General features: G+C 50.0%; 1 protein-coding gene across 3 annotated transcripts; it reads right to left on the bottom strand.

Moving 5' to 3' along the window:
• Window positions 1-254: 254 nt before the first annotated feature.
• IRF8 (interferon regulatory factor 8) lies at window positions 255-23,483 on the bottom strand. Of its 3 annotated transcripts, none has more exons than XM_055232590.2 (9): window positions 23,339-23,483; window positions 19,353-19,527; window positions 13,528-13,711; window positions 11,043-11,131; window positions 9,467-9,572; window positions 8,185-8,232; window positions 4,069-4,455; window positions 2,655-2,770; window positions 255-1,769 (listed from the first exon to the last, which is right to left on the bottom strand). In XM_055232590.2, the coding sequence occupies exons 2-9, from the start codon at window positions 19,524-19,526 to the stop codon at window positions 1,593-1,595; spliced, it is 1,281 nt and encodes a 426-aa protein (XP_055088565.1). In that variant the 5' UTR covers window position 19,527; window positions 23,339-23,483; the 3' UTR covers window positions 255-1,592. The 3 variants fall into 3 exon arrangements, with proteins under 3 accessions (XP_055088565.1, XP_055088564.1, XP_063469089.1); XM_055232589.2 differs by lacking the exon at window positions 23,339-23,483 and adding an exon at window positions 19,653-20,847; XM_063613019.1 differs by having other exon boundaries at window positions 255-2,770.
• Between the last annotated feature and the right edge of the window lie 435 nt (window positions 23,484-23,918).

Below are 23,918 nucleotides of genomic sequence, written 5' to 3'. Positions count from 1 at the left end.
CACTTGAACCTGGGAGGTGGAAGTTGCAGGGAGCCGAGATCGTACCACTGCCCTTCAGCCTGGGTGACAAAGCAAGACTTTGTCCCAAAAAAAAAAAAAAAAAATCCTTAAAATCTCAGTGCAATATTGTTTTAGTCCAGCGCACTGAATTAACACTGCACACTGTAGCAGTAACTCCCCCTTTACAGAACCTAGAATCTGGTGAGAATTACATCATATTTGACAGTGACTAAAAAAATACAGTACACAGCAGCTTTAAAAAAGAGCATTTTAATAAAGAATAAAAGAGATCAATATACTGTTTTAATGGATACAAAAATAAATATTCATTCAGCATATTAAAGATATGTGCTTTGACATTCATTTGAATTGGAGATTCAAGCCTATTGTTATCTTATGAACACTTCAGCAAACAGGTCTGCCATTCTTAAAAATATAATGCTTTGTTGGACAAAAGGGAAAAGCCACGTCCTTTCATCTTCTCCTCTATTCACCTGTGAATTCATCCAAATCTAACGGACCTCTGGGTCTGACTGTCCCCTCCACAGGCGTGACGCTGGGAAAAGGAAACGGGCGTATTCTGGCTTTTCAGATTTTAAACCGGAAACTCTCACGGTCACAAATCCACCATGAGACCTGGGAGACTGGATGAGCTGTTTCCCAAATCCTAACACCTTCCACCTTCTCAAAATGAAGGCTGACAGGTGAGGCCCCTTCCTGCCCTTTCACTGGAAGGTTCTGAATGTGGGATGGTGCTGACTCAGGCTGGGTGCAAAGGAGAAAGGAGGACATGGAAAATCTGACAATTCAAAGTACAAATATTTTAAACACATGTGAAAACCATTTGGAAAGAAGAAAAGAGGTATCTGGAATGATTTCATGACAGAAATGAAAAAAATAAATTTCGTTCTAATCTTCCTGGCAACAAAGCCCGAGAGGAGAAGGGTTCATTGTCTGAAGATAAAAACACACCCGTTTGCCTGGACATGAACACATATTCCTGCACCGAATTCTAGAAAGAATATAGTTTCTTCTAACAAGCCAAGAGTTTTTCTTGCACTCATTAAAGGGGGTTTTTATCTAAATATTTTTAAATCTTATTAAAATGCATAAAAGTAAAAAGATATTTCACATAGAATCAAGCCTATGAAATCATAAATCTGTAAGTCTAACAAAAGATAAAGACAAAAACAACCTTGTTTTCACAAGTTGATTTTTAAACTCCAAATTCCTTTATCGAAGCAGCTATCTGCTAACATTACTGAATGACAAGTCTTTGGAAATGATAGTTAACCGAAAATGCAGAAAGAATCATAGCAACTAATGATAATGATGGGGAAAGTGTAGAAAATAAAATTTTTAGCCACAGGTTGTGGTTACAGCATCCAGGCCATCAATGACATCTCAGCAGGGCTATGCCGACACTTTGTATTAAACATCTACTCCTCCGAGAATGCCCTTACTAAATTAAGTGCAAAGTAAGGCATCCCACCCCAGAGAGAGGGATCCACATCCTTTAATCATGATGTGGGCCACTGTAACAGGGAGATGGATGCAGGACACAGCCGGGGTGGGGCGCCCAAGCGACGCACTTAGACGGTGATCTGTTGGTTTTCTCTGAAAAACGGTCTCTGGTGTGAGGCACAAATATCTGGAAACATCCGGAAGATCTGGTCTGGCGGCGGCTCCTCGGGGGCCTGCATCACAGAGCCGGCTCTGCAGCTCTTCCCAGCCTCTTCTGCCAGTTGCCGGACATAGAGCTGCTCAATCTAGATGGGAGGTGCAGAAAGTCAGAGGCAGAGGCGGAGGCTCCAAAGGGGGTGGGCACTGTCTTTGACCCTAGCCAGGTCCTCTGATGACCCCAGTGCCACGTGAGTCCCAAGTGAATGAGCCAGAATGCCAAGAAAGGGCAAGCAGTACTCCCGCCAAGACTGTTCCATACTCCCCAGTACTGTCCCAGCTGGGACAGCCGGCACCCAGAATCCCACCATCAGAGAGTCATTCCTTTGACTACATGAAATAAGGGCTGGCAATGCCCTAATCTGTCACTTAGACCTTCAGGCAACTGAACAGGTAGAATCTTTCTGGAGAAGAGGCTTAGATTTAAAAAACAAAAAAGAAGAAAAGAAAACACACACACACACAGATTGTGCGCGTCCCAGACACCAGAAGATGGCTCGGAGACGGCAAGAATCCGCTTCCGCCATACTGAAGGTCTTGGCCAGGCCTGCCTCCTACACAGGTGGAAACTCGTCCTTGTGTCCTCTTCTCCAGCCCAAAACTTGATCCTGACATGAGGGGGCCAGGAGACCTGGATGCAAGGCTCAAAGCTGCCCATACTGCCGGGCGCGGTGGCTCACGCCTGTAATCCCAGTACTTTGGGAGGCCGAGGCGGGCGGATCACGAGGTCGAGACCATCCTGGCCAACATGGTGAAACCCCATCTCTACTAAACATACAAAAAATTAGCTGAGCGTGGTGGCATGGGCCTGTAGTCCCAGCAACTCGGGAGGCTGAGGCGGGGGAATCGCTTGAACCCGGGAGGCGGAGGTTGCAGTGAGCCAAGGTCACGCCATTGCACACCAGCCTGGGCAACAGAGCAAGACTCCATCTCAAAAAAAAAAAAAAGAAAAAGAAAAAGCTGCCCGTACTTACCTGCACGAGAATGAGTTTGGAGCGCAAGGGGGCCATATCCGGAAACTCTTCCCCGAAACACAGCACCACCCTGCCGTCGGGAAGCCGGCCCTGGCTGTTATAGAACTGCTGCAGCTCTGGAATGACACAGGCAGAGGGTGTTTGCAAGCAAGGCCGAGATGACCTCCAATTCCTGCAGCAGCAGGGCTGGGGGATCAGGAGGCCCGGGGCTTAGCAGAGGTGCTGCAGCATTTAGGCCAGGGCACCACGGGATCTCAAAGTGGTGGCCCTTGGGCCAAATTCCAAGCAAGGAGCTGTTGGTTTGGCCATTCCAGGTTGTTGCCGGGATTTTAATGCCTGGGTTGAACGCCTCTCCACGGGCACAGCTGCCCAATGCTCCCTCTTATCTCTCAATTCGTGCATTGCTCTTACCTGCCTGGCCCCTGGAGGCAACTGGATTTGCAACCCCGACCTGAGGACAGCCAGGGAGGGCTGCAGCCCTCACCCAATTCTCTGAGAGCCAACTGTCTCAAAGTGGGGCTGGTGGACCAGCAGCAGTCGCCTTCCCTGGGAGCTCATTAGAAATGTAGAATCTCGGGCCCCGCCTCAGACCCATGGAATCAGAGGGTGTGAGGCAGGCCCGGGAATGTACATTGCAGGACGCCCTTCCCTGCCGCGCTGCCTGCTCAGGGGTGATAACCCTCCTCACTAGGGGGATTCCTCAGGGCATATGCACCTGAGCTCACACACGCCACCACACCCGCCCTTCCAGGCCCCTCCTCTGGGAGTTCTCAGGCCGGTGGCAGCTGAGACCTGACACTAGCTCAGGCTGTGCTGCTACAGGGAGAGGAGCAGAGAGCATGAGGACATGGAGAAGGGAGCCGCCATCCTAGCCCTCCAGGAGACACCCAGACTGGGATCCTACACGTCCTCCTCACAGCATAACGAAAGCTAATGGGCAGCACTTAGTGCGTGCAGCTGCCCTCCTGAGCACTTAGTGTGCGGAAAGTCGGCGTGTCTCAAAACCTGTACACAGATCCCCAGAGACCTTGCTAAGATGCAGGTTCGGATCCTGTGGCTGGAGCAGGGCCTCAGACTCTGCATCTCTAGCCAGCGCTCAGGGACCATCCTCGGAACATACTCCAAGGTACATGAGGTTAAGTTGCTTTACCCTCCCGACAATCACCTGAGGAGGGTACTGATTCTGCACCCCTATTGTACACACGGAGAAGTTAAGGCACAGAGAAGCACCCCAGGATCGCTCAGTGGAAGAGGGCACAGTGCCATTCAAGGGAGCCCCTCCTTGCCACACCACGCCCCTCGCTCCTCCACGTCCCTCCATGAGACCACAGGGCCACCCTGAGCTGCAAATGGCACATGGATAGGAGGCATGATCTCTAAGATGTGGGGGCAGCAAGGTGACGACGGTACAGACCTCGGAAGAACTGGCTGGTGTCGAAGACCTGGACCACCTCATCACGCTCCAGCTTGTTGGGCCTGCCCTTGCACACCACGGCGTTGCCGCTGCAGAACACGCGGCCCTGGCACAGCCGCTTGACGAACACGCCCTGCCGGCTGCTGTGCAGCAGCACCCCGCGCTCCAGGTGCCCGAACAGCTTCCGCGTCACCTGCCTCTGTCGCTCGCTGGGGATGGCGTCGGCCGGGGGGAAGCGCACCAGCTCCAGGCCCTCGGGCCCATACAGCTTGGTGCCGGGCAGCCCGGGCTGGCTCAGGGACAGGCGGCAGCCTTCGGGGCAGGTGGTGGTGGCCTGGCCCACCAGCTTGCCCCCATAGTAGAAGCTGATCACCATCTGGGAGAACGCTGTGGACGAGAGGGACACGATGAGGGTGCTGCAGGGAGACACACAGGGTCCGTCCTGCCCAAGCGCACCGTCTGTCTCACACCTACATGGGTAACTCTTTGTGTGTCTTGAACCACTTTGATATTCTGGGGAAATCCATGTACTGCTTGTAGAAGTAATGTTTTTACATGCATGAATAAATACACAGAATGACTAAGGAAACCAATGACTGAAAATATTAACTACACCAGTGTTCTCTGTACTTCTTCATTGACTGTTTAAATACAACATCCAGAGAAAGTCTGGCAACTGTTGTAATTTACAAGTCAGGCTGAGGGTAAACGATGTTTCGACAACTCATTTCTTATGACAATACTCCACCTCATAGGCACTGCCAAGGACACGGTGGTCTGCTGCCTACATTCATAACAAAAGGAAATGCTCAATTTAAACCTGAAGTTAAAGAAAATAAAGACATAATCTTTCTCTCAACAAATTCACAGTGCCCTTGGTATTTCCTGGATTTCAGATTAAGAATCTCTGCAAAACACTTCATCCAAATCTGTTCTCAGGAAAGAGTCTGAAAAACACTCAAACTAAAGCAGGGGTTCCCCAAATGTGGCACACACAGAATAAAGGGGGAGGGGTGATACATGTAATCACAAGATTATTCCATCTTCAATATTCTGCCAACCTCTGACTACCTCAAAAAGCAAGCCTCAGTTTGGTGCTGATAGCTCTCTAACACCTAACACCTGTCAACCCCTCTTTTGAATAATGGCACTGAACTTAGGGCTCCAAATTCACGGCATTGTCAGAGGTCAAGACAAATTCAATGAAAGCCAAATGCAATCTTAATCAATTCTAGCCAGACAGTATTATCTACTTATACCAGGTGGCACAGGTCTTCCTTTACAGGCAATGATAGTGGGTTCTCATTTAAAATAAACTTAAGTTTCATTTTAATTTAAGATTAAGATTTGAGGAAAAACATGATGTTAATAATAGTCCAGGCTGTGAAAACCAATTGTGACACTGCACCTCAACTGACCAAAGTTTGGAAAACACTAAACTAAGGTAGGAATGCAGATAACATGTAAATGCAGGGAGGTATCTGCATTTTAATCGCCTTAAACCAAAAGAATTACACACGCTAGCAATGAGCTTAGTGAGTCTGGAGCTCCTTCTAAGTACCCCAGACCGGCTCAAGGCTGCCCTGTGGAGCCACGCAAGTTGTGAGGTGCCTAACTCCATGGCGCCCCCTAGAGTTGTGCAAGGCACCACATCTGGGGAGGCCCTGAGGCCACCTGCATTCCCTGCTGACACTGCTGGGCACTCAGAACTCCTTGGACCCTCCCATTGGGCTCTGCTCCCTGCCTTATTATTTGAAAACCCACCATTCACGGGCTCCATTTCCAGCCATGCTGGAGTTACGCAGGTTCTAGAATCATGCTGCAGGAGCTCTGTTTCCACCTCATTGATCTGACACTTGAGGAAACTGAAGCCTAGATAGGGTCACCCAGAAGGAAATGGCAGCACTGGTCTCGCTCTTCCTCACTCACCATCTTCCCCCCACGCCAAGTCTGCAACTTCTGCACTGCCTGCGGACTCCACACACCCCCCTTCCTTTACCCTGAAGCAACTTTCAAACTTTGTTCCAAATGAATGAAACGCTTCAGGCAACTCCGTCACCCCTTTGGCCCTTTGCCCTGTCATTTCCGGGGCCTTATCTTGGTACCAGCACCTCTCAGTCATGTGAACTGGCAGCTTCACCCGGAACAGCTAAGTGCTTCAGAGACGCCTAAGCAGGAGTGTCTTAGTGACCACACACCACAGAACGTCTTATGATGAGAGAAGGTTCCAGCTGCCAGGCTTGCACCTGACAGGTGAGAAGCGACTCAGCAAGGGCTGCCAAGGTGAGGCAGGTGAGCCTTCTGCAGCACTAAGGGCCCCACTGCAACCCAGCCCTGCCCTTACAGAGCCACTCACCCGCAAGAACAGCCTTGCTGTGGAACGGCCTGATCACAGAGGCAGCAACAAAGATGCCTGCAGCACAGACCCTGCAGCCCACCTGCCTGACTTGCAGTCCCAGCGCAGCTGCTGCCCAGCTGGATGACATGGGGCAAGCCACTTCCCCACTGTGCCTCAGCTTTTCATCAGCAAAGTAGAGATAAAAACAGCATCCACCTCACTGGGCTGCTGTGAGGATTATCGGAGCTTATATTTGTGCTTGGCACAGGTAAGCCCCAGTTAAAGAAACTGGGTAACAGGACAAATGCTTATCTACACAAACAAGACTCCTGAAGTTATAAACCATAGCCTATGGTCTACACAGCACATAGCAGGTGCTGTGCCCAGGGCTTGGGACCTAGCAGCACATTTAACCCTGTAAGGTAGATTATTAATTATTATACCCATTTTCCAGGTAAGGAAACTGAGGCATGGATTTACATAGAGGTGGGGGCGCGGCTGGACAGAGGTACCAAAGCTCACAGCTTCTAGAAGGATGTTTAGGATGTTCTGTGCATGAGGCAGTGGCTGTGACTCTGCTGGACTAATTCAAGGACATGCTCTCCCCAAATTGTGCCTCTGCATCTCTCCGAGATGGCTCAGTTCTGTGCCTGGCTACTCCACGGCCCCCGGAAAGCACTGGTCAGCAGACTCCCAGGCCACGGCCCAGTGGCTGGTGAGCCCAGAGGCTTAGCCCCATGACCCAGGCCTCCCAGAACTGAGCTCCTGTGAGCATGGCGGCTGCCAGGCACAAGGAGGCCTCAAGAACAGGCTCCAGCCAGAGGCCTGTGTGACCTGGATGAGATCCTGAACTTCCCAGCCTCAGTCTCCCTATCTGTGAAGCCGAAGCGAAAGCAACCCCCCAGCTCAAAGGGCTGCCGGGAAATAGACAAGAACTTCATGGACAGCGCATTGTCATCTTGATAGTTTTCCTGCCTGGGTGAGCACCAACCTCTGCTACCCAAAAAACTGTCCCATGCGGACCTCAGCCAGCATGCTTCTATCCTTGCCCCATTTCCTCCTCTGCCCAGAGGCCCAGCCCTAACGTTCTGTGGCCCATCTGATGAGACCAGCTGCTCGCCTTCCACAGAACCAGCCAATGCTGGAAGATGCCCCAGCTTCCTTGTTCAGAAGATGCTATCACCACGCCTGAGCGTCAGTTCCAGGGGCAGCTGGCAAAAGTGCAGCCAGGGTCCTTAGCCACCGAGACTACACACAAAGGCCACCTCTGCCCACTGCAGGCAGGCGTGGGGATGGGACAGCCGCGGGGAGGCCCCCAATCTGTGGCACACAAGCTACGTGACCAGCGTTCCTGAGCCCGTGAAATAGGAACAGCTGCATCCACCTAGAGGTGGTGGGCAGGGGAGCCTGAGACGAGGCTCTGAGAGGCTCCACCACTCCCCCTGCGGCCCCAAAAGAGGGGCAGTGCTGGGACGGACGCTGGCCTGTCCCTCACTCTCTCTCCGGCACGGTTACAGCCTCAAAGAGCACTCTGTCTACTTGCTGGTCCAGTCCAAGAAAAGGTTCAAAAGAGGCCACTCGCCGGCTCCCGACCAAACGGTGAGGAGGAGAAATTGGGGCCTTGACTTCCACACCAGGTCCTGCTCATCCTCAGAACCGGGACTAGACTTCCACACCATGTCCTGCTCATCCTCGGAACCCTGCAACCCTGCTTGGGTCATCTGGGCTTTGTCTTCAAACAGTGCCCACGCCCCACTCAGCCCAGACCATCCCCATACCTGAATGGTGCGCGTCGTAGGCTGTGTACCCCGTCACCAGCGGCACGCCTGCAGGAGAAACAGAAAAGCAAGCTCAGAGCCACCCAGGTGTGGTGTACAGGGAGCCACCCCCATCGCTCCTTCTCCAAAAGTCCCTTAAAAGGCTGCACATGGCGTGCCAGAGGCTCCAGGGAGCACAGGCTTCCGCTGAATTCAGTGCTTTTCCCCACCAGAGCAGACAGCCATTGTTTCACAAACGCAGAAAACCAGAGTGGCAAATCGGGGGGACTTCCTCTATGCTGTGGGATTTCTGACCATGTGTCAATGTGACACTGTGGGGCCACATTTCCTTCCCACCTCAAGCACTTGCCCCCAGAATACCACTGGACTGCATACTCACCACCCAGGGCTTATCTCTGGGGAGAGCCTGGGGGTGCAAGCTAGCTTTCCGGAAGGTATTCCTGCAGCACAGACAGAGGTGCCTTTCCAGGGGCCTCTTACTCGACACCCACCGCCTGGCAACCTTCAAGGCCTTCGGGGCCAGCTGCCACCTCCCAGACTCCCACAGGGGATGTAGGGCTGGGGGGAAGACGCCGAGGGAGGAAGCAAACACATTCACGGGCTGCAGAAGCCTGGGCCTGGCGGAGGCGGGGGCATTTCAAGCAGCTGGGGGTTCTGAGTGGCTCTCAAAAGAGAATCAAAGGATGAATGCCTCACTTAACCCTCGTGACCCCATGGCGTTAAGTCCCGGTTTCTCCGTTTTAGGGATGAATAAACTGAGGCTCGAATCTGCAACTTCCCAGTGTGGGATTCAAATCCAGGGCTCTGAGCAAACTTCCTGTTCCTGGTCTGAGTTCTCCTCTCCTCCAAATGCCCTGGGCTATCTTTGGTTCTGAGGGGGTCCTTAATGTGGTAACAGACTGGCCGACGTAAGGGAGTACCCAAGGAGGGGTCGCCAGTGTGGCCAAGAGCTGCATCTTCCCTCTGGCCTTACACAAGTTCGCGAGACCCTCTTCCCTGGACTTTCCCAGGAGCGTGGGGAGAGCTGGCATGGACATCACCTAGGGAACAAGCAGCTTGTGCCCTCCTGAGAAGCAGTGGAGAGCAGGGCCAAAGGCACAGCTGGGCTCTGCCCTCATGGTGGGAAACCAGGGCCATGGTTGTTCACCTCTCAGGGCTGAGCTATCTTTAATGAGACATGGATCGTGATAGCAACAACCACCCCCACTCCGTCCCTGGCTGGTGGAATGCCATAAACCCTTCAGGCCATGCCTGGTGACAATTCTGGGCCACCCACCCTCACCTGTGCTGGGCTGCTGCGCCCACCAGTCTGGAAGGAGCTGACTCCGACAGGCCTCCGGCGGGGAAGGGCTCCTTTTGATCATCCCCATGTAATCGTCCACAGAAGGCTGCACAGTCAGGGGAAGGAGAGGAGGGCAGCTCAGTCACTGATCTCCCGCCTGGGGCTCCAGTGTTTGTAAAAATGAGCAGTTCATGTGTAACTAAAACCGTATTGTCACCTTTATCTCAGGAGACAAAAGTCAAGCTTCACTTTGCAACCTGAAAGGCCCTAGGCCTTAAATCTACCAGGCTCAGCATTCAAACCATGTGGCCAAATTACTAGGCTCTTTGGGGGCCACTAATGAGTTTCTTGGCCCTTTCCAGGACCTGCCTGTTGCAGACCCAGTGTTCCAGGTTATCCAATTGCCCCCAACGCCCTGGACACGCAGACAAGCTCTGAGACACCAACGAACGGTGATGCTGGCCAAAGGCTGCCATGCTTTCAAGAATCTCGCTCAACGAGCCACATGCAGATGTTCAATCTCTGGCCCATTCCTTAAAGGAGGCTGATAAATCCAATTATGAAATGTTTTGAAATTGCTTTTCTTGTGACCCCGGTGTGGCAATCCGATTATCTCACTCTCTCAGCTGAGTCAGCAGAAAAGCCTTCTACAGAAAACAGGACATTGGTGGAGGGCCACGAAGCCAAGAATTCACTCAGTCGGCTGCCAAAGACCACCCAGAGATTTGGCAGCTGCCTCTGCAGAAGAGCAAGGCCATTCGGGTAGGTTACATTCTGTTATCTTCATTCTCTGACAGCCAAGCTACTCTTAAGGATTCCATTATTGCTATGTTATTAAGAAGAAGAATTTATACAGTACTCACACCACCTTTTGCAAAGGCTGCACGAGGTTTAGTCATGCAAATGTCCACCTTGTAATACCCATAAAAAGCATAGTTAAGAGGCCAAAGACAGAAGAAAAGGGCGCCCCAGTAGCTGAAATGGGTATACAAAAGCCATGTATTCTTGCCTAAGGAGGCCCCGATTATGCTCTCCCTTGTAGCCTATTAGGAGTTTATGTGCAATTTGAACATGCTTGGTTATCCAGTTTTCCAATCCATTAAGGAATAAAACCTGCACATTAAAAAGGAAGCAATCAAATAGCCATGAGAGCTGGTACAACAACCCACGCCATCATCACAAGAACAGGCAGCAAGAAAAGTTTACATTTTGTTCTCTGTAGCCTGCTAGGAAGGCAAGGGAATTCACGATGCCATTTAAAAGACAGCTGTCCAAAATGTTCAAACAGTTTGGAGCTGGAAGGAACTTCACTGACACATAACAAGCAGCTCAGGCCCAGCCCTAGGGATGAAGGAGGGATCCGGCGTGAGGGGCTGACCTGTCAGCAGAAGCCAGCCTGGGGAGGGGGTGCCCAGCCAGTCCTTCCGTTCCAGCTCAGCACAGGTGGAGATGCCACTTCCTAAGCGAGCCCAAGGCTCTGGCTGCCTTCATACAGCAAGAACGGTGCCCCTCCCTGCCAGAAGACATGAGACTCCTCCTGGCAGGGCCAGACCCCTGAAATGCTGCCTCTGCTTACCTCCTTAATCAGCTCATCGATTTCAGAGCGACCGCACTCCATCTCTGTGACTTCATTCACGCAGCCAGCAGTTGCCACGCCTAGTTTACCTACAGAAAACCAGACAAACACCATGACACGTGGCACGGAGGCATCACAGCCTTTGCTGAAGCCATAATCTACTCTGTAAATGCTGAGTTTAAGGAAACATTAAGTTAGTGAGTATCTTCATTGGTTTGGGAAAAGCACAGAATTTTTTTCCCATGCTTCAGTCATCTGATCAGCAAAGTCAAAAGAGAGAAGTTGGTGGTGGTGGTGGTGGCTGTTTCTGCTAACACTTTTAAAGGATAAAGACAGCACTTGGGTCTCTTTCTTCTATTTTCTGAGATCCAAAATGAATCTGTATCAGATATACTTTACAGCAAGCATTTGCTAACTTAAAAAGGTTACATTTATAGGCCAGGGCATTTGAAAACACTCAAAGATTTCCTGGCAAAATGTGTTGGCAGGTTAGGGTCTTTTTTGTATTGCCAGTTGGCAGGAAATCTCTTTTTGGCCTTTCCAAATATACACATGTGCATCAGTGCACACAGCCATGCACACACACACACACCACAGCACCCTCACTGATGCCCAGTGGGCACCAGCTGTAATCACAAACCGCCTAAAGGTGCACAGTGTCCACAGGAGCACGCTGGGCCAGCCTCTGCTCTTTCCCTTCTCATGCCGCTTCCTCAGTCCACAACTTACCTTATGAAGTTTACCAGTGTGAGACGTACCACAACCAACAAACACTTACAAAAATTCATTATTCCCAGTGACCTACAGAATTTACCCACTGCTTCCTCCTGGCTGAATTTTGATTCCATTTTGATAGACTGAAGAATTCACTGAGAAGCTACTGATGGGGAAGTAGGGAGCAGGTGGGACGCTCACCATGGAGCCTGCAAACCACTGAAGTTAGAGGAAAGTGGGCCCCTGTAGGCAATTATGCAAATGCCACATTGCTTCACCCCTGTGAACCTCCTGCTGCTTCTTTAACATCACTAGCAGGTGATGCTGGCTGCACCCCATGCTATAAACAAGTTGGGGTCACCTGCCAGTTCAAGCCTGACTGATCTTGGGGGTGGGAGTGAGGGCCAAAAGAAACTTCTCTATTCCTTCAAATCACAATTTTCTTTTCGATGATAAAAAAAATTGTCCAGAGCTGGAAATGAGGCAAAAAGGTGACTGCTTAGCCTTTCAGGGCCACCCCAAACTATTATGTAGAGGTTTCCCCTTAAAGGGCACCCGATTCTCCAAAGGAAGGTCAGTTTGTTGGCCTTACTATTTAGTACTGATTAGGGTTCAGGCTCAGTAGAGTTAGGTGCTAACTGCAGACGATTAGGCTACAAACGCCCCAAACCGCAATTGTACTGTCCGGGTCGGGCATCGGCTTTGGCTCAGCTTTCTCGTTCATGGGCCACATTCACCAGCACCTCGGATTCTCTGTCCACCATCTTTACCATCATGCTGCCTCCTTCATGATGATTAAACAACTCTGACACAGATTCGCTATATATTTGTTTGAATCACAATTCTAACTTTTTAAAAAATTCTAAGTCAACACCCCCACAGTGGGAGGAGTGCAACCTTCAAACTTCTGCACAGCCCCAAGAAGTTTTGGGGGTTTCTATTTGCTACAGGCATTCGTGGACTACTCAGAAGCTTAAAAGGAGAAAGCCAGAGTGGATTATTCTAAAAGCCCCATCAAGTGGCTAAGAAAATCAATGTGTTAAAAGCATGTTCTAAACCAGTGCTGGTAATTAGGTTTTATCTCGTAAATCAGCTACAATTCATAGCAGCTGCACAACACAGGGCTTTGAAAAGGATTCTGAGGCCAGATCCCAGCTCAGTACTTTGGGATTTATTTTACTGATGTGGGACCAGAGTGCGGCATGTTTTTGCTGTCCTGCTTTAATCTGTCACAAATGCTTTCTTGGGATTTGAGAGCTGGGAGAAATCTCAGGAATGATCACATCCCAGAGTTCCCAAATAACAATCAGGATCTACTAACACATTGAGGCATATCCCATCTCCAACAGTGAAGCCCACTGTGCCATCTTTGACAACTTCATCTGAGAGCTTTACTCCCAACCCTCATGATCCAGCCCTCCTGTGGCCACCATATTTTCCCCCAGCCTCCTCTGCAAGTTGCTAGAAAATGAAAGGATTCCTCATCAGAAACTGCTGGAGGATGCTTATTCCTGTCCAGGGAGGCCCTACACATGTCTGTGGTCAGGCAGCAAGTGAGGCACAGGCTGGGCTGCACCCAATCTCCTCCGCCCTTCCCTCTGAGGTCACTGGAAAGAGATCTCAATCTCTGCCTTCGCAAAGGAGAGAACTACTTAGTTTAACTGAAACTATGTGCCCCAGACCCTGTGTCTATCCCAGACCCAAGTTCTATGGTGAAGGCTACAGGCCAGGGCAGCTTCCAGAACGTTTCATGCCCATAAAGGATAGTTACATTTTTGCTCTTCCTCAGGAACAATTCGGTAAACTTTGTATGGCTCGGAAATGTCCAGTTGGGACCGGTCCGTCACTTCCTCAAAATCTGGGCTCTTATTCAAAGCACAGCGTAACCTCGTCTTCCAAGTGGCTGGTTCAGCTTTGTCCCCTTCTTTAAACTTCCCTTTAAAAACTGCCCAGGCCTGAAGAAAGAAACAGAAGCACATTAAAGTCATGGCCGACTCCAATCACAAATATCGGTCACCATGACCAGGACCCCACACATCCTTCCCTTCCCATAAGTCTTTGTTGGCCATCAACTCTCATTCCATTTCAGGACCCAAAGAGACTCTAATCAGATGTCTTGAGTCTTTTCACATCTGGCCCCCAGATGTCTTGAGTCTTTTCCCATCTGGGGGCCAGATGGGAAAAGACCCCAGCCAGGGAGGGGGTCCCCCGGGTTCACACAGCTGAGTCAGAAGTCGAACCCAGGCCGATGGCTCCTCCAACCCTGGAGTGCACCTTTTAGCCAAGCCCTTGCCTGGCTGAAAAGCTGGAGACACCTGAGGTTTACACAGCACAAAGAGGAAGTTGCATATGGTTTCACCAGAGCGTTCAAAACAAAGAACAAGTTGTTGCTTTTAAAGATCAACCCCTAAAATTTAGCATGAAAAGGGAACATTTGCAAAAAGTCAAAATGGTCATCCATCGCCCTGTTACTTTTAATAGAAATTTTGTTTTGCATTTTTGCATTTGTTCTAGACTTTTCCCCCCAGGTGCTGTTTAAAACGTAATGAAATATTTTCCCTTTATTGTGTGTGTGTGTGTTTTTTAATAGATCTGTTTTCTGACTTCTCCAAACCTTAGGATCTGAACTAGGACCAGAAATTCAAAGCTGAAATCTTAAAGTCATAATGTAGAATGGGGCAGTACAGATTTTAAAAAAATAAGACAGGTGAATGGACAGATTTTGAGGTTGCAAAATTGGAATACAGACACACCAACTAGGAGGTAACCACAGTCAGATAAGAATTATCTTCGGTTTCAGGAAAAATCAGACAGTGTCCTCCAGCCTAGAATGATAGGAGATCTCTAGGGACTTCCATTCCAAGAGACAACTTTCCCAAGGCCACCCAGTCTGGGATTAAATGCCAGCTGTACCCACTTCCAACCCAACACTTTCTCCACCACAGCAAGTGTTCTCAGGCTTAATGCATATACCAACCCTTTGCCCCTGGGAAGCTTATGAAAATGCAGATTCCTGGGCCTTGCCCCTCAAGATTCTCACTGGGGAAGGGAGGTTGGGTCTAGGTGGCTGTCTTTTTTTATTTTTTATTTTTTTTTTTATTTTTTTATTTTTTTTGAGACGGAGTCTCACTCTGTCACCAGTCTGGAATGCAGTGGTGCAATCTGGCTCACTGCAACCTCCACCTACCAGGTTCAAGCGAATCCTCCTACCTCAGCCTCCCAAGTAGCTGGGACTACAGGTGTGCACCACCATACCCAACTAATTTTTGTATTTTTAGTACAGACGAGGTTTCACCATGTTGGCCAGGATGGGCTTGATCTCTTGACCTCGTGATCCGCCCGCCTCGGCCTCCCAAAGTGCTGGGATTACAGTGGTGAGCCACCGCACCCGGCCCAGGTAGCTGTCTTTAGCCAGTATCCCAGGGATTTGGATTTAGCTACCCAAGAGACCACACTTCCAGAAACTCCATCATGCCCCCATGAGTCACAGCTCCTTCAAAATAGCCCAGACTGTTTTTCCTCTCAAAAAAGACAAGAATGCTTACTGTTCAAGGCCAATGCTGTCTACTTTGTTGATGCAAAATGTTGCACCTCTACCTGGGGTAAAGAAACTGGAAGAACATTCCTATTAGTGAGCATAAGTGGTAGTTTCCTTATGTGACATTGACGTAAAACTCCCCTCTAAAAAGATTTCTTAAAGTATACAGTTTTTAATGCTCTCTTTCATTAACTGCATCACTGAGCAGGCATTAATTTGGGTTTTGCTGCTATTGTTTATTTTTAAAGAAATAAAAGAGCAAATCATGTACTAAATCAACTGTAGTTTCAAATTTTTATTACTTTAAATCAGGGTTTCCCCACCGTGGCAAGCCTGACATGTCAGCTGGGACCCTTCTTTGTGGAGGGGTGGTCCTGTGGATTGTAGAATATTCAGCGGCATCCCTAGCCTTGACCCACCAGATGCCAGCAGCACCCCTCCCCCAGCTGTGACAACCAAAAAATGTCTCCAAACATGGCCAGGTATTCCCTGGAGGGTAAATCATGATACCTCCCCCACCTGAGAACCACTGAGTTAACCCACATCTCAAATGGGCCTTGAAATGCACAGATTTCACGGCAACGTTGTGATCAGCTGGTACACATACACAACTGCCATGCCTGCAAGGCACTGCCATATTCACTCGTTCATGCCAAGCTCACACTCACCCCACGAGCAAGGCCAGGCCACATCGTCCATCACAGCAGGGCCCATGGCCAGGAAGCACCCAGGGCCACCATCGGGTACCTGGCTTGCAGCCTGCCCTGAACTCTGTGACACGGCAGGCACCTGGCCCTCTCCCGGCCTCTCTAGCCAGCATTAAAAGGCCAACTTAGCTTGATGATCTCTCGAGATCCTTCTTGAGCTAGAGCAAAAACTAGACATGAGAGTGATTTCAAGGCCCCCCCACCAGCAACAGTCACTATGGCTCATTCAGCCTCCACCATAACTTATTTCTCCTGTTGACGCACAATTCAGGCTGACAGCATTGAACTCAGACCAGGAGGTCTTCCTAATTTAATATGATTGTTTCATGTTGTAGTTTTTTAATTAAATGCTATTTTTCCCTTCAAGGCCTGCTGAATGAGAAATATCTGTGCTACTAAGTGAGCTTTAACTCATTCAGGCCTGTTATGATTCCTGGAATGACCATGAATCATAACCCTCACTTACCTAGATTTTCCCCCCTTGTCGTCATGTCAAGAAGGTAAAGTACTTTTTAAAAATTAAATGAGCTGCTATCAGGGCCTCATCAGTGTACTCAGGGCCAGTACAAAATGAGCTCAATGTTTTTTCAATTTCTCTTCTGTGATCTATACCGTGAGGCCGGCCTCAGGATGATGCCTGCAGACAATGAGGGATTTTCCGGTATAAGTGGCCTCTTTTACCATCCACTTATTATGGAAGAAACCAAACTCATAAATTTCTTTCTTAACTCCTAAATTGTTCAAAAGTTTTCTTTGAACAGTGGAAAGAAACAAGTGTCTACATAACCGGAAAATCCCTAAGATGGCTCTAACTGACCGAGGTTGACTTCATCCAACAGCCAAAGATCTATCCGGCCAACGTCACAGAGACAGGCCTCTCAGAGGATGGATGGGAACAAGCACAGCTCAGGGAAGCACATGATGGGCTCTTGCTGGCGCCGTGTCTCCACCGGCACTGGCGGCCCTCCCGATGGCCTCCCTGCTCCAGTGGGCACCCACGTCTCCCTCCTGGCCCCATTCCTGCTGAGATTGTAGACTCATTTCAGATTGCCACATCAGGCGACTGCGTAACCAACGGAAACATTGGGAATCTTGCACATTTTTCTCAACACTGTTGAAACGGCCATGAAGAACATTGCATAAGATGTATAAATCTGGGGCTTTATTTCATTACCCCCGAGCACAAGTTGAAGTAGGGAATGGGGTGAAGGGAGAAGCTTAGTCTCTGTCAGCAAGCCACATGTCAGGGCTACACAGCCTAGTCCAGCACCCTCTGCCATGTCTTAAAGATGTTTTACTGATGTCCAACCTGCAACTGTGCCCTCAGCATCCAACACCTCTGGTTAAGTCTGTTGATCCTGGCAGTGGCCAGCTCTTATCAGGGTTCTCAATGGGGAGGGGAAGACTCTGCCCCACCAGGAGACATTTGGCAATGTCCAAGACATTTTTGATTGTGACAGTAGGGGAAAGGATGCTACTGGCAACTGGTGGGTAGAGGCCAGGGATGCCACTAAACATCCCACAAGACATAGGGAGCCCTTACAACAAAGAATTGCCCAGACCCAGACATCAACAGTGGTGAGCCAGAGAAATTCCAGCTTTTGGGGTTATCTATAATGCAGAGTTCCCAACCGACTGGATAGGACTCTGGCGCTGTTTAAATTTGCAGTCCTTCCCAAGAGAAGTTCACCATGATGCCAAAGGCAAAAAAAAAAAAAAAAAAAAAAATCTGCAATCAAACACGAGAGAAATCCACAATGGCACTAAGGGTGAGGAAGCAGGCAGTGGCATCACGAAACGTCTTGGTGCTGAGGCTCCCTGACCTGGGGTCCTTGATCAGAAAGAATCTGGAAGGTGTGGGGCACCAAGGGATCCCTCAAAGGTGAGTGCAAAGCATTCCCTTGTCCCCATATTCCTTGGAGTGGTCAGTAATGGGCATCAGATTCTCAAGAAGATCAGCAACCTCAAATTGCAGATTTAACAGAATTACTGAAATGCACAGCCCCACTGCAAACATCGGTCAGGCAAACACGTGCAGGACCAAAATGCATCTTAAGCTACCTTTGACCTATTTATGGTCCACTCTGGGGTTAAGGTGTGATCTTTTGTCATTTTTGTTCTCTGGTGTCAGGGGACAGTCATCTGTGGCTGGGAGTCCAGCACTGTCATGGGGTCCTACAGCCTTGACCCCCTCCACAGCTTGTTTGTGGTCTCAGATCTGATTCTGGCCCCCAACAATTCAGCCCCCTTCGCCCCTCTCCCACACTCACTCTCCCCTCCCCACCCCTGGCCCCCAAATGCAAGAGAATAGGCACACATGGCAATGGCTTATAACCTGGGCTAGGACTCAGACTACGTGTAGTGTCCACATTTGCAAACGTGGAAGTCTAGGCTGACCTTGACCTAGGGCTCCGAATCTCCCAGAGGTGAAACCTGGACATCTGGAGCCTTAGAGATGCCCACACAGGACTCTGATGACCCACAAGGGACTCGACAGCCCAGCTGGTCTGCAGAGCTGGGCTGCCCTAATTCCTGGTTCCTCTGTCTGAATCTAGGTGTAATGGCAAGAACTCTCTGTTAATCAGCTATTCTGGAGTTAGGACCAAGGGTTCACAGTTGGGCCATCTTGCATCTGAATGCTGGCTCCATTATACAAGAGCTGTGAGACGTCAACAAGTCACTTCTCCTCTCAGTGCCTCTATAGAATGAGGGTGGGAACAGCATCTACCACACAGGATCGTGTGAGCAGAAAACAAGCCGTGGGCCAGGCCTGGCACAGAACAAACCCTCCGTCACGTCTCTGCACGCATGGGGAACCGATTACCCTCAAGGGAGGTGAGACTATTTTTAGAAATCTGCTGCAGGTTCACAACCCCCCACACGATCCAGCCCCCAAAGGAATGACAGATGGCATCTCACCCTCCTGAGCTGGCCCTACAATGCCAGGCAGAAGTATCAGCTTTGAAAGAACAAGGACTGAAACCTTCCCTGGTATATGCATCGCCTCTAACGGAAGCCCGTGGGGAAAGGTCTTAGCGTGAAGGTCTCAAAGAAGTCTTTTCTCCCACTTGGCTCATCAGGAAAAGGAAGCAGCAGAAAAGGGAAGAAAAGAGCCTTAGATCTCCTCATCAGAATACAAGCGACCACGAAAGTGACTCCGTAATTTAAGATATGTGAAACCAGCTCATGTACATTTTTGAGACACATTCAGCACTCCTGAAGCAATGTTTGCTTTTAAAAAACTGCATTCATTTTTAAGTAAATGAGAAAGATGTCACTCAACATCTCCACCAGTCCATGAGGGAAAGGAGACACTGTGGCCACAGTGGCGAATGGAGCTGGGGTCTTTACCTTAAAAATGGAGGCGTCCACTTCCTGATTATAATCTTGCTTGCCAGCGTGCTTCCAAGGGATCCGGAACATGCTCTTCTCGTCATTCTCCCAAATCAGTCCTGGATACATGCTACTGTCAATCTGCTCGATCAGCCACTGCCGAAGCCGCCGACCACCATTCCGGTCACACATCCTTGGGAAGACAGAAATACACGCTGTGATGTTACGGATATTGTCTCATTCATCACAGCAACCCAAAAACTGCTAACAGGAAACTCAGAGGTTTGCAGCAAAGGTGCTGGCTTGGGGGAAACCCACAGATTCAGGGACTCCGGGACACCTGCCATGAGAAGGCAATGCTGGCCTCCATGACCTCACAGCCCTGAATGCAAACTGAAAGCTCCGTGGGAAACCTGCAGCCACCTGCAGCCACCAGCAGCCCCCTGCGGGCCCCTCCCACCATGCTGGCTGTGCTCCTTCCAGCTTTCACCGGCCCTTTCCTTTCAGGCAGATACAGCCACAGTGAACAGCTCCAGTTTTAGCGCAAGACTGGAAGGAGAGGGGGAATCACTTTTACAGCACCAGGTTCCTTCACTGAACAGCCTACTATCCTAAGAACCAACTGGGTTACGGGATGCCCAGCTGGCCCCATATTCCCTGAGAGAATACAGCATCTGTGCCGTCTGAGAGAGAGGAGGCCCTCAGGCTAGCCCATCTAAACAGCTGTTCCTGCACAGTGGTAAGAGCAGGAGTTTGAGAATGAGACAGAACCGCGATCTCATTCAAGTCACGCCACTGCTCACCTGGGAGACCCTGGATCAGCGTTTAAACTCAGGGCATCAGCTACCCAGTCCCAGATGAAACTAACGAAAAACTACCGATACTGGGTGTAGAGAGAATTCAGATGGTACACAGAAAGCAGCTGAGGCAGAGCCTGGGCCTTACATGCCAGATGTCATTATTATCATCCAAACTTCCTTCCTGGGCAACTCCTATGACCAACTGAAAGATAGGAACAAGAGTGAGGGAATAAAGTGCAGCTACCGAACAGGGCAAAGTTCACTGGGCTCCTCTTCCAGAAGACGTCCCACTCTAGGGACCTAACCATCCCAGGGCACCCAAAGACATCCTTTGGAAGAACATTCTTACCCAAGCAGACAGCTTCCCCAACAACACAGAGAAAGAGAGAGAGAACTAGCATGACCTATCGACTTAGCGCCAGCATTTCCAAGAACACTGCTGGAAATCCCCGAGACAGCTGGATAGACGCCCACCCAAACAAAAAATAGCATTTTTATTCTTCTGATTAAAATGTGACCTCTTTGGGCAAACGAGTTTGAAACGATCAGCAGTAACAAGACATAACATCCCAAAATACGGTAGCGCCACGCTGGTCCAGAAAGCAAAATATCAATCAGATCCTTCACAAGAAGTACGCATTCTGGAAACTCCAGCCACCCTGCAGGTGGCCGTGAGATGGGAAACAGGGCCAGGTCCCAGGGAGGAGGAGGTGGGATTTCCTAAATTCTCCATCCAACAACCTCAGTTGTGCGTTTATGGATTTTAAAGGGGGTGAGTTCAATTTTTTTTTTTCTTTAGAGACAGGGTCTTGCTCTGTCGCCCAGGCAGGAGTGCAGTGGTGCCATCATAGCTCGACGCAGCCTGGAACTCCTGGGATTAAGCGATCCTCCTGCCTCAGCCTCTTGAGTAGCTGGAACTACAGACATGCGCCAGCACACCCAGATAATGTATTTTAGAGACAGGGTCTCACTATGTCGCCCAGTCTGGTCTTGAACTCTTGGCCTCAAGTGATCCTCCCACATCAGCCTCCTAAAGTGCTGTGATTACAGGTGTGAGCCACTGCGCCCACCCAAATTAGACCTTGGTTTGAAAACTCCGAACTCTGGCATAGGCTTTTCTCTAACAAGACCTTGTGACGTCACTTGAACCTCTCCCTGAGGCTTCCTCACCTGTAAGTTGAGAGGCTGTATCTCAAGAGACCCAGAATTCTAAAGCAGGCCACTGTGTTTATCATAAAGAAGGGACAGACTTGGGAGAGGGTACCTGAGAACAGAAGTGGAAGACCACTACCAAAGACCCCCCCGCAACGCTCCGAAAACAAGTTAGCAGCTCTTTCCTGGGGCAAGGTAGAAAGATTTCTCCTAGATTGAGGAATGAGCTGCATAGAGGTGGCCAGAACACAACACAGGGGTTGGAGTCTGAGAATTTCAACTAAATGAGATATTTCCCCTGATTTCCTTGCTACAAGTTTCTTAAACTAGAATCCACGGTTCCTGAGCCTCCTGCAACCAAAAGCAAAATTTTGTCAGTACAGGCATTTTTCTAGAAAGAGGGTCAACACTTTCTTATCAGGATTCCTAACGGATTCATAACATCTAAACTGTTGAGGACAACTGTCCTGGTGATTTACAGGAAAAAGAAATTCTAAAAGGAAAAAGAGAAGAATAAGTCATAGCATCTGAAAGCTGGAAAATACTTTAGAAATCATCTAATCCAGCCCCCTCTTTATTTAAGAGAGGAAAAACTGAGGCCCAGAGAGGCACGGCAAATACCGAGGCAGCCAGCGGACCGTGGTGGAACCCATGCCGGCGTCCCAACGCCAGCAGCAGCTTATTTTACACATGGTGCAGAGAAACGCCACGGTTACGTTACAAGATCTCTGCACACGTGCAGCCCCGTCTGAGTGTCCTTCGTGGTCTCCTCCAAGATTCTAAGTAACATCAAAAGCCTGAGATTCTATTACAGTTATGATCCATAATGATTTATTAAACATTAACAAATGAATTCCACCAAATGCCCAGCCAGGAAAAATTAATAAGTCTAATCACATGTTTATAACTTCCTCTTCTTGATTTTGAGGTAATCTATTGGCCAAGCCCTATCTGCAGCCCTAGAACTGTATCCAGCAGTCAGGCTCTCCAGGACGGACGTGATAAGAGGCTGCCCTGGGCCCACCTAATCCAGATTACAGGACACACCTGAGCTGGCAGCAGCAGACCCCACCCTTTCCCCCCGCCTCGGAGGGCCCAGGGCACTCGCTCTGGCCTAGCATACCCTCATCACTAGACCAGAAAGCACCAAAGCCATTTCTCTCTCTGGCACCAGCCTTCGTCAAGTGACTGAATCACTCCCAAATCTTTTCATAGAGGAAGATGCCGTAACCCAAAAGGACAAGCTTTGAACTGTCATTTTAACTACTAGTTCTTACCTTTGGTTTAAAAAAGAAAGTAGGGGGGCCATTGGTTGGGGAGACTTCTTAAAATTCTGGAAAATTCAGTCTCTAGTTTCCATCCATAAAGCCTTTCGCAGCTCTGGGTAAGTAACACATCTCACCTCAGGAAAGTCTGTCCTATGTATTGGGACTGATTTTACAAACAATGTTCTTTAAAGAAATTTTCTCAAACAATGTTTTTGTGAGCTGTGGCCCATATACAGACTCTCTTGCCAAGGACGACTGGGCTGTGATAGAAGCAAAGGCCGTCAAGCCAGACTCAGAAATCTTGACTGTCATTAAACAGAATTTTAGAAGCAGTCTGTCCCCTCCTTCACAAACTAACCCTCAAAAACGACTGGTTATTGGGCAGTTCCACAATTCCGACCCTCCAAGCATTATTCCACGCGGTAGAATTTCAGTGGGACGATAGAGCGCGTTTCAAGATAGGGGGTTGCTATTGCCCTTCACTATATGAGCTCTCCTAACGTTTTCCATGTAAACCAGATTTAAAGAAAAACGAGATTTTTAAAAAGCCATCTATCTACCGATCTTTGGAAACAGGCAAACCATAATCAACGACTTGGGCATTCAGATTGTACTTAGGTGGCTGGAAAATAAGCAAAAAGCAGAGAGGGACACGGGCGGCCACTGAGCTGCGCCCGGGGACATTGCGGTAGGTAGTTCCACCCCCACGCTCCGCCTGGCGTCTGGGACCCCGCGGGACCGGACCGTGCGGGACACGGGCGCCCTACCCGCCCAGTGTGCCTACCTGCCGCCGCCCTGCTGCCGTCTCGCCGCCCGCGTTCCCACGCTTGCTGCCGCGCTCCAGGCGATGCGCCAGCGGGCGCGCGGCCTTAAAAAGGGCAGTGGCGCGACGGGCTGTGCGCAGAGCGACGGCCACACCGACCAATGGCGTCAGCTTGGCTCGCGCGGCCCGCCTTCTTTGAAGTGCTCTGCTTTCCGAGAAATCACTTTCCCGCCCCCGGCGGCCGCGGCAGGGGGTCCGGGCCTCTGCTGGAGCCGCTGGCCGAGCCCCGCTCCTCACACCTGGGGTCCAGGGGCGGTGCTGCAGGGGGGCTTTCCCAGGAATTCCGGAGGCCCCGCGGAGCGACCTGGAGGCGTCCCCTGCCTTCCAGGCCGGCTCGGGCGGACAACCCCGGGAGTGCGGCGGGTCCCGAGCGAGCCCCTAGCAACGAGCCGGACGGTGCAGACCGTGCGCCTGCAGCCCATTAATCAGAATCCACAACCAGAAACTAGTTGCCCCGCCAGTGTCCGCCTCCACGAGCGCTGGATATTGGGCAGTGACGCCCGCCGCGCGTTATTCCACGGGGACGGGGACGCGAAAGTCA

The sequence above is a fragment of the Symphalangus syndactylus genome, chromosome 11 (assembly GCF_028878055.3).
Source record: "Symphalangus syndactylus isolate Jambi chromosome 11, NHGRI_mSymSyn1-v2.1_pri, whole genome shotgun sequence".
NCBI lineage: Eukaryota > Metazoa > Chordata > Mammalia > Primates > Hylobatidae > Symphalangus > Symphalangus syndactylus.
The sequence above is the reverse complement of the archived record's forward strand: the minus strand, read 5'-3'. Positions and strand labels throughout refer to the sequence as shown.

Bases quoted from the DNA above. Each gene is read 5' to 3' on its own strand.
- IRF8 (XM_063613019.1), bottom strand. From the start codon at position 19,526: ATGTGTGACCGGAATGGTGGTCGGCGGCTTCGGCAGTGGCTGATCGAG. The intron at 13,712-19,352 runs GTAAAGACCCCA...TTCTTTCTTCAG, and splicing joins TGGACGCCTCCATTTTTAAG to GCCTGGGCAGTTTTTAAAGG. The intron at 4,456-8,184 runs GTATGGGGATGG...TCTCGTCCACAG, and splicing joins CTACGACGCGCACCATTCAG to CGTTCTCCCAGATGGTGATC.